This window comes from Ochotona curzoniae, unplaced genomic scaffold (assembly GCF_017591425.1).
Source record: "Ochotona curzoniae isolate NIBS_2020 unplaced genomic scaffold, NIBS_Ocur_1.0 scaffold_4683, whole genome shotgun sequence".
NCBI lineage: Eukaryota > Metazoa > Chordata > Mammalia > Lagomorpha > Ochotonidae > Ochotona > Ochotona curzoniae.
Genome location: NW_024467121.1, coordinates 5,118,208 through 5,131,192, shown reverse-complemented (window position 1 = coordinate 5,131,192; position 12,985 = coordinate 5,118,208). Strand labels below are relative to the sequence as shown.

Sequence of the window (12,985 nt, the reverse complement as noted above, 5' to 3'; positions counted from 1 at the left end):
TTAATATGATCTACTGTTGCCCTGACCAATATGGTAACCACTAACTGCATCTTGCTCTTTATTTTAAAACCAATTTCTTACCTCTAAGTAAAACTCCAAGCCTCCAGGCTCACATTATGAGTCATTTTGCAAATGCATAGAAGCTACTGGTGGCTGGTGAGCCTGTTCAAAATGATGTGGAGAGCTCTACCATGGTGGGACATTTAACTGGACAATAGTTAACTGAATACTGGCAACTGATAACACTTAAGATATTTTTCATATATTCAGCAGAAAACCCACTGAAATTTTAATAATAACAAAGTTATTATTAATCACTTTTATCTAATAAATAATAAATACTCTAATAAATCTATGAATATCTCTTTAAATCTAAGTTTGATCAAGTTCTAAAGTTGCATGTGCTATAGAGATCTTTTATGGCAAAATATATATTAATGTCTTTTGAAAAATTCAATGAACTCTTGTCAAAAAAAAAAAACCTTGAATTACAGCAGCATTGGCTTGGGGAACTGAAAAATGAAGTAGACAGCCATATTTCAGGCACCTTCATGGGCAAGCTGATTATTTGATGGGCCAAAGCAATTCCCTGGCTCTTGTTAACCATTTGACAAACATTCTGCTTCCCCCAAATTACCTGGAGATGGTGATAGTACCCAATCCTCTTCTTCTAAGACAGCTTGACTCTTGCTAATATCCATCACAGCTCCTGATAAGCCAAGGCTCTAACCACCACCGCTTTGCAATTTGAAGCTTCTAACCATCTTATACAACCAAGGAGCACATTTTCAAGGCTCTTGCATCTGTGCTTTTCCAGGTTGCAATCCCAAGAACTAGCACCCAGATAAATTTAACTTTCTCTCTTCTTGATGGAGTTGATTTTATTCTTAGTCAACATATTTTTTGTGGTTTATTTTTCCCAAGATACATTTATTGCATATGTTCATTGCTAGCATTATTTCTGAAAAGTCTAGTGTTCTGATTAAGCTGGGAAATAACCATAATCAACAAACTAAAAGCATATGGCAGCAACTCAAATAAATAAATTTATAACAGCACATGCTGATAAGAGAGGACTTGATTTTAAGAAAGTACTAGATAGTGTATTGAGGCTGAGAAAAGATTCAAGTGTAGTATTCTAAGGGATTTAGAAATAGATATTATCATAACTTGGGGCAGAAACATTTCAAGTTAGGTCAGCAGCTTTCTGACTCAGGTCTTAGTTCTGGAATTCTGTATGGGTATGTTAAAGTGACTTCTCTAGACTGGCACAACCAAATAAAGCAAGCACCTGGCAGAAGTGAATTTGGGGCTTTCTTACTGGAAGAATCAATTCCTTTATGCTCAGCAGGTGGAGACACATTGACGCATGGTAAGGAAGGTTGGCACTCCAGAGGTTAAGATTGGAATGCAAAATGTTAAATTGGAAGAAAGAAATGAGCAAATGCAAGTGGTACTATTAAGAATTGTGCATGTATCTGGGAAGACCACTGCACACTGTGTCAAAGGATCTGAAGACACGGGCTGAGCCAAGAATAAATTACCTAACAAAGACATTTAACAAGAAATTATGGAAATTACAATGACCTATGACTGTGTGACAATGTAAAATATTCTGGTAATCAAAAGACAATTAGAGCAACAATGAAATACCATGTTCTGCTTATCAAATTTGCAAAGTTTAAAAAATGATAATGGTGTCTGAGAGTATTTGGGGAAATGGAATAGCTAATTAAAAAAAGCTGGTGAGGGAAGTAAGTTGGTACAACGTTTAAGGACAGCAACTTGTCAAAATACATATAAAACACTATTATCATTCTACAGCTATAAATGATTGTCTTAAATGTCAGATGTATGTAAAAAAATTAAGAATATTATTGTCAAATCTCTGGTAATTTATTTCAGAAATGTGACTAAGTACCAAGGGCAAGGGATACCCAAATTATGAAACAAAGGAATATGTGGTAGCAATTAATGACAGAATTTAACAGTGTAAAAATAATTTTATTTCTAGGTATATTTCAAATATTTCATGGGATACAGAATTAAACCATCGACATACTTCTGTGCAAAAAAACTGGAAATCCAAACCTAATTCTATCATAGTGTGCCATTCTCACGGGATTTTTGCAGCCCCTAAAATTTTATGTGGACAACAGGTGGTAAAATACATAGCACAGTACCAGTTTTCTTTGTGTATATGTGTGTGTATTCTAAGGAAAGGCTGGATGCAGATACAGGAAGAACACTATTATCTCTCCACAGATTTACATGTGGTTTAAATTCTTTGTTTTCTACTATCTTATAAGTTACTCTAAATTAGAATGCATTACACTTCTAATGAGAATGGGAATATTTTTATGCTCCACTTTCTCAGACGACTAGTCCACTGTCACTCTTTGTCAATTGGTTCTTCCTATCTGTACCTACTGAGCTTGGTTCGGCTGATCTCTGGGGTGGGTTCTTTCTCAAGCTTTACAAGTACATCTTATGTAAAAGAGAAAGTGAGTTAGAGACAGGGCACACAGAGATACATGTCTTAGGAAGAGTCATTAAAAAGCACAACATTTTGTTGTGTGAAGGAATGAGAGTTCCAGAGACACGTTGTTAAAAGTGTTGCTTAGTCACAAACTCTTGTGGTTCCTGTCTGGTGTATTTGGGCTGGGTACTTCGTGTCTGAGATGCTTCTTGCATCTTTTAAAGTATTGCTTTTGATGATGGAAAATGTAAGAGCTGTAAGTACAAGTACTGTGCTTACTTTGTGATAAGTAGTTATAATGAGTCTTCAAAATGATATGGAAAGTGCATATTATAAGAATATTAAGCATGGATTTACATTTTTGGGATATGAACATAGATTATCTTTCACAATGTTATTAAAGAGCCAGAGAAACACACACACACACACACACACACACACACACACACACACACACACACACACATCTTCCCTTCATTGGATCACTTCCCAAAGAACTGTGATGACTATGAAAAGGGTGCTAAAAGCCGGAAGCTGAGCGGCAGGACTTGAGCCATGATTGCTGGTGCACAGAAAGGGCACTGGTTGGCAGCCAGAACTGAGAGCCAGGGCTTTGGTTCAGATGTAGGCACACCAACACAGTATACAGTCACCCCAGTCAGTGCCTTAACTGCTAGAATAAACACCAGACCCTAAATTTCTCCATTTTAAAAAAGATTTAGTTATTTTACTTTTATTTGAAAGTAGATTTTACAGAGAGGAGAGACAGGGAGTGACAAATCTTTTATTTTCTGGTTCACCACTCCACCCCACCTCCACCAGTGGCTGCAATGGGTGGAACTGGGCTGGTTCTGAAGCGAGGAACTAAGAGATTCCTCAGTGTCTGCACCATAGGTGTAGGAGGCTCAAGTTGCGGGACATCCTTGTCTGCCTTTTCAGGCCATTAGCAGGAAGCTAGGTTGGAAGCAGAACCACCAGAACCAGAACCAGAACCAGTGCCCATTTGGAATGCTGGTGTTGTAGATGGAGGCTTAGCCTACAGGGTCATGGCATTGCCCCCTCCCAAACATTGCTTTTAATTTCATTTTCCTTCCACTCTTAGAGGTTACACACACACAAAGACACACACTACATTTTAGGTACTGAGATACTAATTTTACATATGCAAAAGATTATAGAAATCAAACACAACGCCCAAGGTTTCATAAGTAATATTCATATACCGATATTCTTTATATAATCTCTATTCTTACCTAACATGTGTTAAACATTTTTAACACAAGGGTTAAATTCACTAAAGATTTTTTTCACTTCTTTGGAAAGAGAGCAGAAACTTCCCTGGTAATCTCAGAACTACTTATCCATTTACTAAGCATGTCAGAATTCGCTCTTGCCATTTAAGCTATCAGATCACCTGATCTTTTTTGAAAGATAAAGCCTACTTCCATTATACTTGAAAGCTACATTGAAATCATTTAGTATTGGGGACAGAAACAGATAGGGGAAAATGGCAATAGTCATTTAGAATTGCTTACAGCTTTTCAAATGTGCTAGGAAGCCTTCACAAAACTTGATGAGAACATTACAGCAATGGTGGTCCCACAGGGGAGTTATCTCAGGGCCCAACTCATGTTTCCAGGTTGCCAGCGTAAGCCAAGAGGCTAGCTTCTATAACTCATGTAACCAAAATGACTACAAGAACAGAAAATTGCTCCTTAAGATAGCCAGGTCCTATGTAATATAGGAGAAATCAAGATACCCATTACTTAAGATAAATACCAGTTCCCTAAGTCCATTTGGGAGAATAAAAGACTACTATAGAGATAATGGATTTAAATTCCTTACAAGGGCAATTCGAAATAGTGATCATTGTGAACAATGGAAATTTCAAGAAGGATTTAAACATTTGGCTAAGTTTAGATTTCCCAAATAAGCAGCATACAGACCTCTAGCAACCATCTGAATTCTCAGGGTGAAAAAATACTGTTTGTATAATTTATTCTACTCCTGGGTTATCCTCATCTCCAGAATAAGTAAGCAAGCTTTCTTTGTAGTTGAAAATTCAATACAACTGTATCTGTCCTCTTGCACATACTCTGTCAGACACTGTTATTTTTTAAATGAGGGAACAAACTCTTTTAAGATGACAATTTTCTGCCCCCAGATGATTTTTAAGTCCAACAGAACTATTACAAGTTTCTTCCCCAAGTACGGGTTCATCTAACAGCACAGATGGGGCCAGGGGAGACTCAGGAATTTCATTCCTTCCTGGCTAATCTTTTCAGGATTGAACCCGGAGGCATGCAGCAAATGTGCATGCTGCTTGCCCGACAGAAGCTTTTCTCCATGTTTTCGATTAGTTTCCAATATTAAACCTAATGTTGTCTCAAAATTCACATACATTTTCCCAATATATTCCATGAAATTTACATTTGGGAGGATATTTTCCTGCCAAAACACAAGTCACATTTTTACAGCATAACAACACGGGATACAAAATCGCATTTGGTGGGGATGAGGGGGAGGGCTGGAGTCACTGCGTACAATTTGATCATGAGGAATATACCTGCATAATATTTGCATATCCAAATACAATCATGAAAAGAAGTGTAAGTTTCTTTGGTGGGTCTTTCTCTCTAGGCAGCAACATATCAGCAGCAATGTGGACTACAATACCTTCCCAGGGAGTTGCAAATAAAATTCAGGGATGCAAACAACCAACCAATAAACTAAAAATTGTGTTTCCCTTTCACTTGTGCAATAATTGACTCAAGTCATGCTTGATTTAACAACTCTGAAAGAAAGTATGTGTGAATGCTCCTCTCTAGGACAAGCCTACCAAGGCCCTCCAGGGACCCAGCTTATTTAAGAGTTGTGTCAGGAGGCCTTTATGTCCTACCCACACACTAATATATCCTTGCTTTGTTCACAGTACGATTTTGTTTCTGGAAAATCTGCCCTGATTTAACAGTTCCTTTCTATATTCCTTTGAATATGGCCTCCCACAAATTCTCAACTAACAAGGCAAAACGCTGCAGAGGCTGTGTGTTCTTCGCTGGGCGGGGCTGCCATACTGAATGGCGGTCTACACCCGGATAACCCTTCTGTTTCCAGCCAATCTACTGCTCTGAAAAGTCTGGTTTCCACCTCATTACCTCCTGTAACCGGGAGATGACATCACTAAACAGCCCACATCAAGACCAAATGGAAAATGCATGTGAAACATGGAGTCTAACACAGTAGCAAAACAGAAGAAAAAGCACTTCGAAGAAAAGGGAAAGAAACGATCTAATCTTGAGATGCATTCAGTTATCATCTTTTGCTTTCAACAGATCATAAACAAGTAATCTTCCAAGAACAAATTTGCTGAAAAATCTGTTAAAGTAGAATTAAAAACTAGAAGGTTCCAAACAAACAAAACATATGTATTTGGCCAGAACTGCAACAAAATGCAGTTAATATTTTAATATTCTAATCAGATTAATTGCAATACACATACTTTACATCATCCTACAAATGTAACTGCACTGGATAACTATAGGTAATTTAAACAACAAAAATATGTATTTTTTTTCTGGCAAGTGTATTTCCACTTAAACATTTACTTATATAAATTTTTCCTCTTCTTTGATTTTTTTTTAGAATCTCACAATCCTATTAAACAGCACATAAATGCACTTTTGCTCATAAACTGTTTTAAAATAATAAACATGGATAAACAGATCCCTATTAAGTGATTTATCATAATTTATGTTGCTTTTATTAATAAAAGAACTATATCTGCTCAAACAAGACAATCATCCCAGGGAATCCAAAACAGCTTTGACTTAGCTATTTAATTTCTCTTTATGTTAGTTTGTTCAATTCCAGCAGAAGTTTTAAATCAAACAAAAGATTAGCTAGCAAGCAAGCAGTCAGCTGAGGAATACTTCCTTTTCAGTGTTCCACAGAAGGCTAATATTTTGTAATTACCCTTCTTCTACATACTGGGAATTTGCTGGATCCTGTGGACAACGACAAATGCATCAGACAGTCCCACTTTCACTGGATGATTGCTTGAACTTATCTGTGTGACCAAGACAGGAATCTGCAACAGAAAAGGTAGATTGCTATGTGTTAGGCTTGAATTTTATTCATGGATGGAGACTGCAATCATCTTGTTCAATGAGTGAAATCGGATGATCAGATAAGGAACAAGAAAGGGAACAGGAAATTTCAAGAAGACAGACACACTCAAAATAACCCCAGTTTAGTGCTGTCTGATGAGACAAGTGAGTTTCTGTTCCTACAGAGGGCTCCTTGACCCTGAAAACAACAGCTTCTTAGAGAATCCAACTGAGGCTGGCTGTGGCAGATATATGGGTTCACTATGAACATGTCTATGCGGTCTGCAATGACAGGAGAGCAGAGTCTGTTTTCCTCCGTGATTTTGTATTTATTTTCAAGGAACAATAGGAGTGTGTTTATAAGTGATCTTAGAGATAAAAATTGATTGAAAGTTAAGCAAGTGCTCTGTTCTATATTTAATTTCTTTGTTCCTTACTATAACATATGTGATTAATAAATACATACTTTAAAATTTGCCAATTGATGGATGCTGTGCTTTCTTATTCTAGTTGAAACTGCTATGGAAAACTTTTGGTTTTTAATGGTCGCTCCAGAACAAATTTCCCTTTTTAAAAAATTTTTTAAAGAAGCTTCCCCCACTTCAGTTCTTTAAAATTTGTATTATTTCCCCTGTTATAGTTGTATAGATGTAGGTATTCCCCAGTTCCATTTTCCCTTCCTCCCTCTCCCTTCTCCAACCTCTCTATTTTCTTTCATATTTTTACAATAATACAGTCCTTCAGCAACAGTCACAAATATAATTATGCCATTTAAGTGGGGTTATAGGCAATGGTAGAAAGTCTATTCTCCTATTGTTAATGTATATTTAACAGCTTCATTGGGAGGCCTCCTTTTATTTAGGAGTAGAAATGCATATAGTTTTTAAAATATTTATTTGATGGGAGGCAGTGCAATGGCTCAACAGACTAATAATCTACCTGCAGCACTGGCATCCCATATTGGTCCAGGTTTTAGCCACAGTTGCTCACTTCCAATCAGCTACCTGCTTATGACCTGGGAAAGCAGCAGAGGATAGCCTAAGTCCTTGGGTGTCTACACCATGTGTGAGACCTGTAGGAAGCTTCTGGTTCCTGACTTTGAAATAGCTTGGCTTCGGCCTTGGTGGTCATCTGGGGAATAAACCATGGAATGGAAGATCTCTCTGTCTCTCATTTCTGTAACTATGACTTTCAAACAAAATAAATAAGTCTTTAAAGAAAATATTTATTTACATGAAAAGCAAAGTGATAAAGGGAGAGTGAAAAGGACAGAGAAAAGGAGAGGGGAGAAAGGGAAGGAGGGAGGAAAGGAGGGACGGAGGGAGGGAAGGAGAGAAGGAGGGAGGGAGAGAGATTGAGAGAAAGGAGTATAGGTAAAAAGAGAAATATCTTGATGTCTTCTATCTGATGTTTTACTCCTAAATAGCAACAACAGCAAGTAGAGGACCAGGCTGAAGCCATGAAATAAGAACTCTATCCAGGTCTTACACATAGGAGACAAAACTCAAACACTTGAGTTGCCATCTACTGTTTCCCAAGTACATCATCAGGAAGCTGGGAGGGGAAGCTAAGTAGCTTCAATATGGGATGTAGGAGACCCAAGCAGCAGCTAAGACCACAACCCACATCCCAGATTGCTTAAATCTGAAAGTTAGTAAAACCAAAATTTAAAAATAACGGGGAACTTTAATATTTGTATCATAAAAATTAGAACATCAAAGATAGTGCAACTGCTACAAGTGAGACAAATTCTTGAAGTCTATTTCCCTAGAAATAAAAAAAAAATCCATTAGCTGGAACTGAAACTATCTTCCGTGAATAAAGAGACATCAGAGAAAAAGGGAAGAATGAGTTCATCAAAAATATGTTCAGTCCAAAATAAGCAGATTACGGGCCAGACACTGTTGCATAAACCAAGCAACCAGCAGAAGAAAAAGGAAGGGAAACAAATAGGAGGAAAAATGGAGCAAAGGCTGCCATGGTAATTTTCCTCCCATAATATCTTGAGACTATGAAAGGGCTATTTTGTAGAAGTTAATAAATTAAGAAACAAGTTTTATGGCTAATGAAATGTTTGGATTTATCTGGAAAAATTGTGGATGACATATGGCATTTTCCCTTTAGGTACTATTTCAGACGTCAACATTCAGATGTTTATAAATTTTATACATGTATGTCTAGTTTTAACCCATGTGAAGAGCTGTTGTGATTCCTTAATGATACCTACACACACACACACACACACACACACACACACACACGCACTTCAAGATTTCTGTTCCAGAGAATCCATTTGCTAAGTGAAGTCCTGATATACTTAGTGAAATGATTTTCCCATGTCACATTCAGCATCAGAAAATGCAATCCCCTCTCTTAATGGGCGTTATACTATTACATGGTTACATATTTCACGTTGAGGCAAATTAACATAAATGTAAATTGCATTCAAGACAGGCTTAAAAAAGAGAAGACAAAGAATGGAAAAAAGTACTGGAAAAAAATCAAGATTTTTTTTCATCTATTCTAATAAGCCGTAGTCTTGTAACTTCTACATTGAGGTATTAATATACGCCTGTTTAGAAGCAAACATACAAGCTGGGTTGTTGGTTTTTGTCACTTGCATTCATTCTCAACACTACAGCTGCAATTTTCCTTTGCAAGTTGCAAAACATTTTACCAGATAATTCTGTGGTAATTTATTGTGTTTCTTCTTCTCCCATGCTCACAGCAGCACTTGAATTTATATTGCTATCAATTGGGAAATCCTATTATGCTGTTATGAATATTACATGCTCACACTAGAGCTTGTTTTCCAGGTCACGTGCTTTAGTTCCTGTAGACATGCCAGCAACATTTTCCTTCTCTTCAGCTCTGCCTCTGCTCCTTATTCGTCTTTCTTTTCACCGTTCTACAGATAATGTCTTTTGCTATCTCTTTTCCTCGTCTTTATCCCTTAAATATCTTAACATGCATTTTTAAAAGATTTATTTAGAAGGTCAGAATTACAAAGAGGGAGATTGTCCATCTGCTGGTTCACTTCCTGATAGCCACAATGACCAGTGCTGGGCCAGGTGGAAGCCAGGAGTCAGGAGCCATTAACTTCAAGCAGTTCTCCCAAATGGGTGGCAGGAGCCTATAGAATATCGACATATTCACTGCCTTTCCCAGACCATTAGCAGGGAGCCACATCAAAAGTGGAGAATCCAGGACTTGAACTGGTGTCCACATGGGAAATTGGCATTGCAGGTTGCCATAATGAAGGCCCATCTTTCACTCTGATGTACTCTGATCTCTTTATTTTATTTCTTTCCTTTATATTTTGCATCTCCACCATCACTCTCCTGCAGTGCTTTGTTTCTATGGTGGATCAACAGCTCTGGTGACCTTAACCTATGGCATCCTTTTATCAAGACTCTTCACTTTTTACAGTCCTCTCCCACTCTGACTCTGGGCTCAGCCTATGAGCAGCAGGCAAGAATAAACTGGAAAAAGCAAGTGTAAACAAGTACTTGTACATATCTGTTTCTTTCGGGGACCCCAGATTCTGTTAGGCAAAAATGAACCCTGCAGGTCAATAGAAGACATAGCGGCATACATTCTTTCCCACAAATTTGTCTTGACTGAGCTTGCTTAGACAGCAGGGTCCAATCCATAGCAGCAGAAACACCACACTAACCCATATATAAGCTGGAATAAATTTTCAACAAGGTCTTATTTTAATTTACTACAGTTTGGGGTGGTTTGCTACACAGCAACACCAACCAATGTGTTTGTTGTTAAACACTGAACAGCCAATAGCAACTCCATGAATATTTCTCCAAAACGAAGTAGTAGCATTTCTGTTAGTTTTTTAAGATCAGATAAGGATTTCTCAAATTCTACAATTAAACTTACAAAACAGGAATGTTGCAGTGCAAATGTTTTTGTGCACCTCTACTTCTATTTTTCATTCTTCACATCCTTGTTTAGGCTTTCATCTCTCAGTTTCAAAAATTACCACCTGTATGTCTAAGTAGCCTAGATCTAAATGCAGTAAAACTAGGGAAAATCCTTCCATAAGCAAAACTCACCTCTTTTCAAAGGGCAGAAGTAGGAAGAAACCTGCCTTTTCTGCCAGTTTTTAAAATCTGCACATTTACCAGCCAATGGCTTCTAAGTACTTTGATGAATCACTCCTACCATAACTTTCAGCTGTGATTAACTTGACAGCAAAGATTAAAAAGAACACATTTCTAAGTCTGTTTTCTACTAAATTTGAATTACTCTCCACAAAAGTCATATACCTTTTATATACATATAAATATAATGTGTAATATATATAAATATATATAACTGTTTGATGAAAGAGAATTCACTCCTTTCCCCATCCACGCACTTGTTCACCAGAAGTCAACTGCCAAGTCTGTATGTGTTGATACCAGATGACAATAGCAATGAATCACAGTGCTCCTGTAGAGCTGACATTCTAGAGAATGGACCCAGGTATTAAAACAGGTAAATATAAAAAGGAGATGGTCATCTCTGTTAGAGAATTGGCCCAGAGGGCACTCTGTTAAGGTGAATTTGGGGCAGAAACTTGAAAGATGGAAGAGAGTGTGCCAGATTAGTAGTTGAAAACAGCTCTTGGTAGATGGACCAACCTAGGAAAATGGTTTATTTAAACTGACTTGGGTGCATTTTAGGAATTAAAAAGCTGTGCCCCAGACTGCAGTGAAAGTGAAAAAGGAGGTGTTGGTAGTGGTGATGCAAATCATCAAGGTTATGAACTCCTTGCAAGCCCTGGTAGTTAATTGGGTTGGAGTGTGAAGAGGGCAGTCAGTGCAGCATCAGAGAACAGGAATGAAAACCGGGAGGAGTCAATAGGAGAGCGAGGGCTGCAGAAGAAGACTCACTTCATAGCAACACAACTGGCTCTGAATGCTTTTTTTCACCACATTAAAGAGCATCTCTAACAGTGATATTTTTTTTTGGTCCCAATTACAAATCAAAATGAAAAGGCTTCCTAGAAGCCACACAAACATTTTAGGAGACAGTTACACCCCAGGATTTGAAACACCTGGCTTTCACAATTGACTATCATCCAAGATCCAAGAGGCAAACATGAACAACTCCAGGCTTTCTCGACAGTTTCCCAGAGACTCTCGCAACTTAATATCATCCTATCTTTCACTTCCATCTTAGATTATACTCTTTTTACTTTTATATTAAAGACCACCAAGTAATTGGACTGAGCAAGACAAGGAGTCTACTGGATCCTACATATTAATACAATTAGATCATTAAGATCAATTAAGGGCACCGTTAGAAGTCACCGTTAAAATGAACTACGTATACATTAGGATCAATGAGGCAAGTTGTGCGTGTGTAAATCACAGTTAGAGCAACTCTACAGAGGATTCTGTCCTGACAAGGTTATAAAGTATCCAAAAAATGGATTTATAGCCAAAGCCATTGTTAATCTATCCAAACACTAAAACTTTGATTATTGGTTGCTCTCCAGCTTTTAAAATGATTTCTACAAATCCATATCCATCCTCAAAATGTCCTTTGAGCCAGCCATGTAGGAAACATCAGGAAATCGATCTAAGACAATGAAAATTCTAACTACTGAGGTTGTGTGTTTTTCTTTTTATTGTACTTATTTTCAAGATCCTACAAGAGTTTACTTTTTTATGATTAAAACAATGATAAATTTTAACTAGGCTTCTGTATGATTTGTATTGAATCATAAATTTCTTTGAATAGCCTTTATAGTTATATCCATTCCGCAGGATGGGTGAAAAAGGAGAATTACTACCAACTGAAATATGCTTCCACAAGTTTTCATAAATTGTTTTAAAGATATTTTAGGCTTTGTTCCATTTTATAAGATACAGATGTGCTCATTATGTGATATAAATTTGTTTATAAATAATATACTGAAGCAAACGAAGCATAAAAGCAGAGGGAGGTAGCAAGAGACAGATAAAATGAAGGTAGGAAAAGATAGGAACAGAGCAGCCTGGCCTTCAGATGGTGATTCAAAGACAAAGCCTGCCCACTCCTCCACCCTGTGCTATCTTGCTCCCAGACCCAGGGGTCTCAAAAAAAAAAAATCATCGGACATGAGCGTTTACATCTGTCTCTAAGCAGGGAGATAACTAACAATGTGCTGCTGCAGTCAGAGATAATGGAATTTTATTTTCCTCTCTTCTCTGTTCTGCCCTACAAACGTTGCCAAAACATTCATTTGTTTTCATTATGGACCCAGCTATCTATCTAATAGGCAGCCCATATCTCAGCAAGAGCTTGATTGCATAGTATATGTTCCAACGTGTGAATCATAAGTCTATCAGAATTCAACTGGAAATTACTGGAAAGTCATATTTGTTCACTGGCTAATCTGCAATATGATTTCTAG

At 37.4% G+C, this 12,985-nt stretch overlaps 1 protein-coding gene across 2 annotated transcripts in view; it reads right to left on the bottom strand.

The window, feature by feature from the left end:
• PLXDC2 (plexin domain containing 2) overlaps window positions 1-12,985 on the bottom strand; it is a 400,824-nt gene that overhangs the window by 82,843 nt on the left and 304,996 nt on the right. For both annotated transcript variants that reach the window (XM_040967893.1, XM_040967894.1), the window contains one exon: window positions 6,467-6,566. In XM_040967893.1, the coding sequence (XP_040823827.1) occupies window positions 6,467-6,566 (100 nt within the window). The remainder of the gene's footprint in view (window positions 1-6,466; window positions 6,567-12,985) is intronic.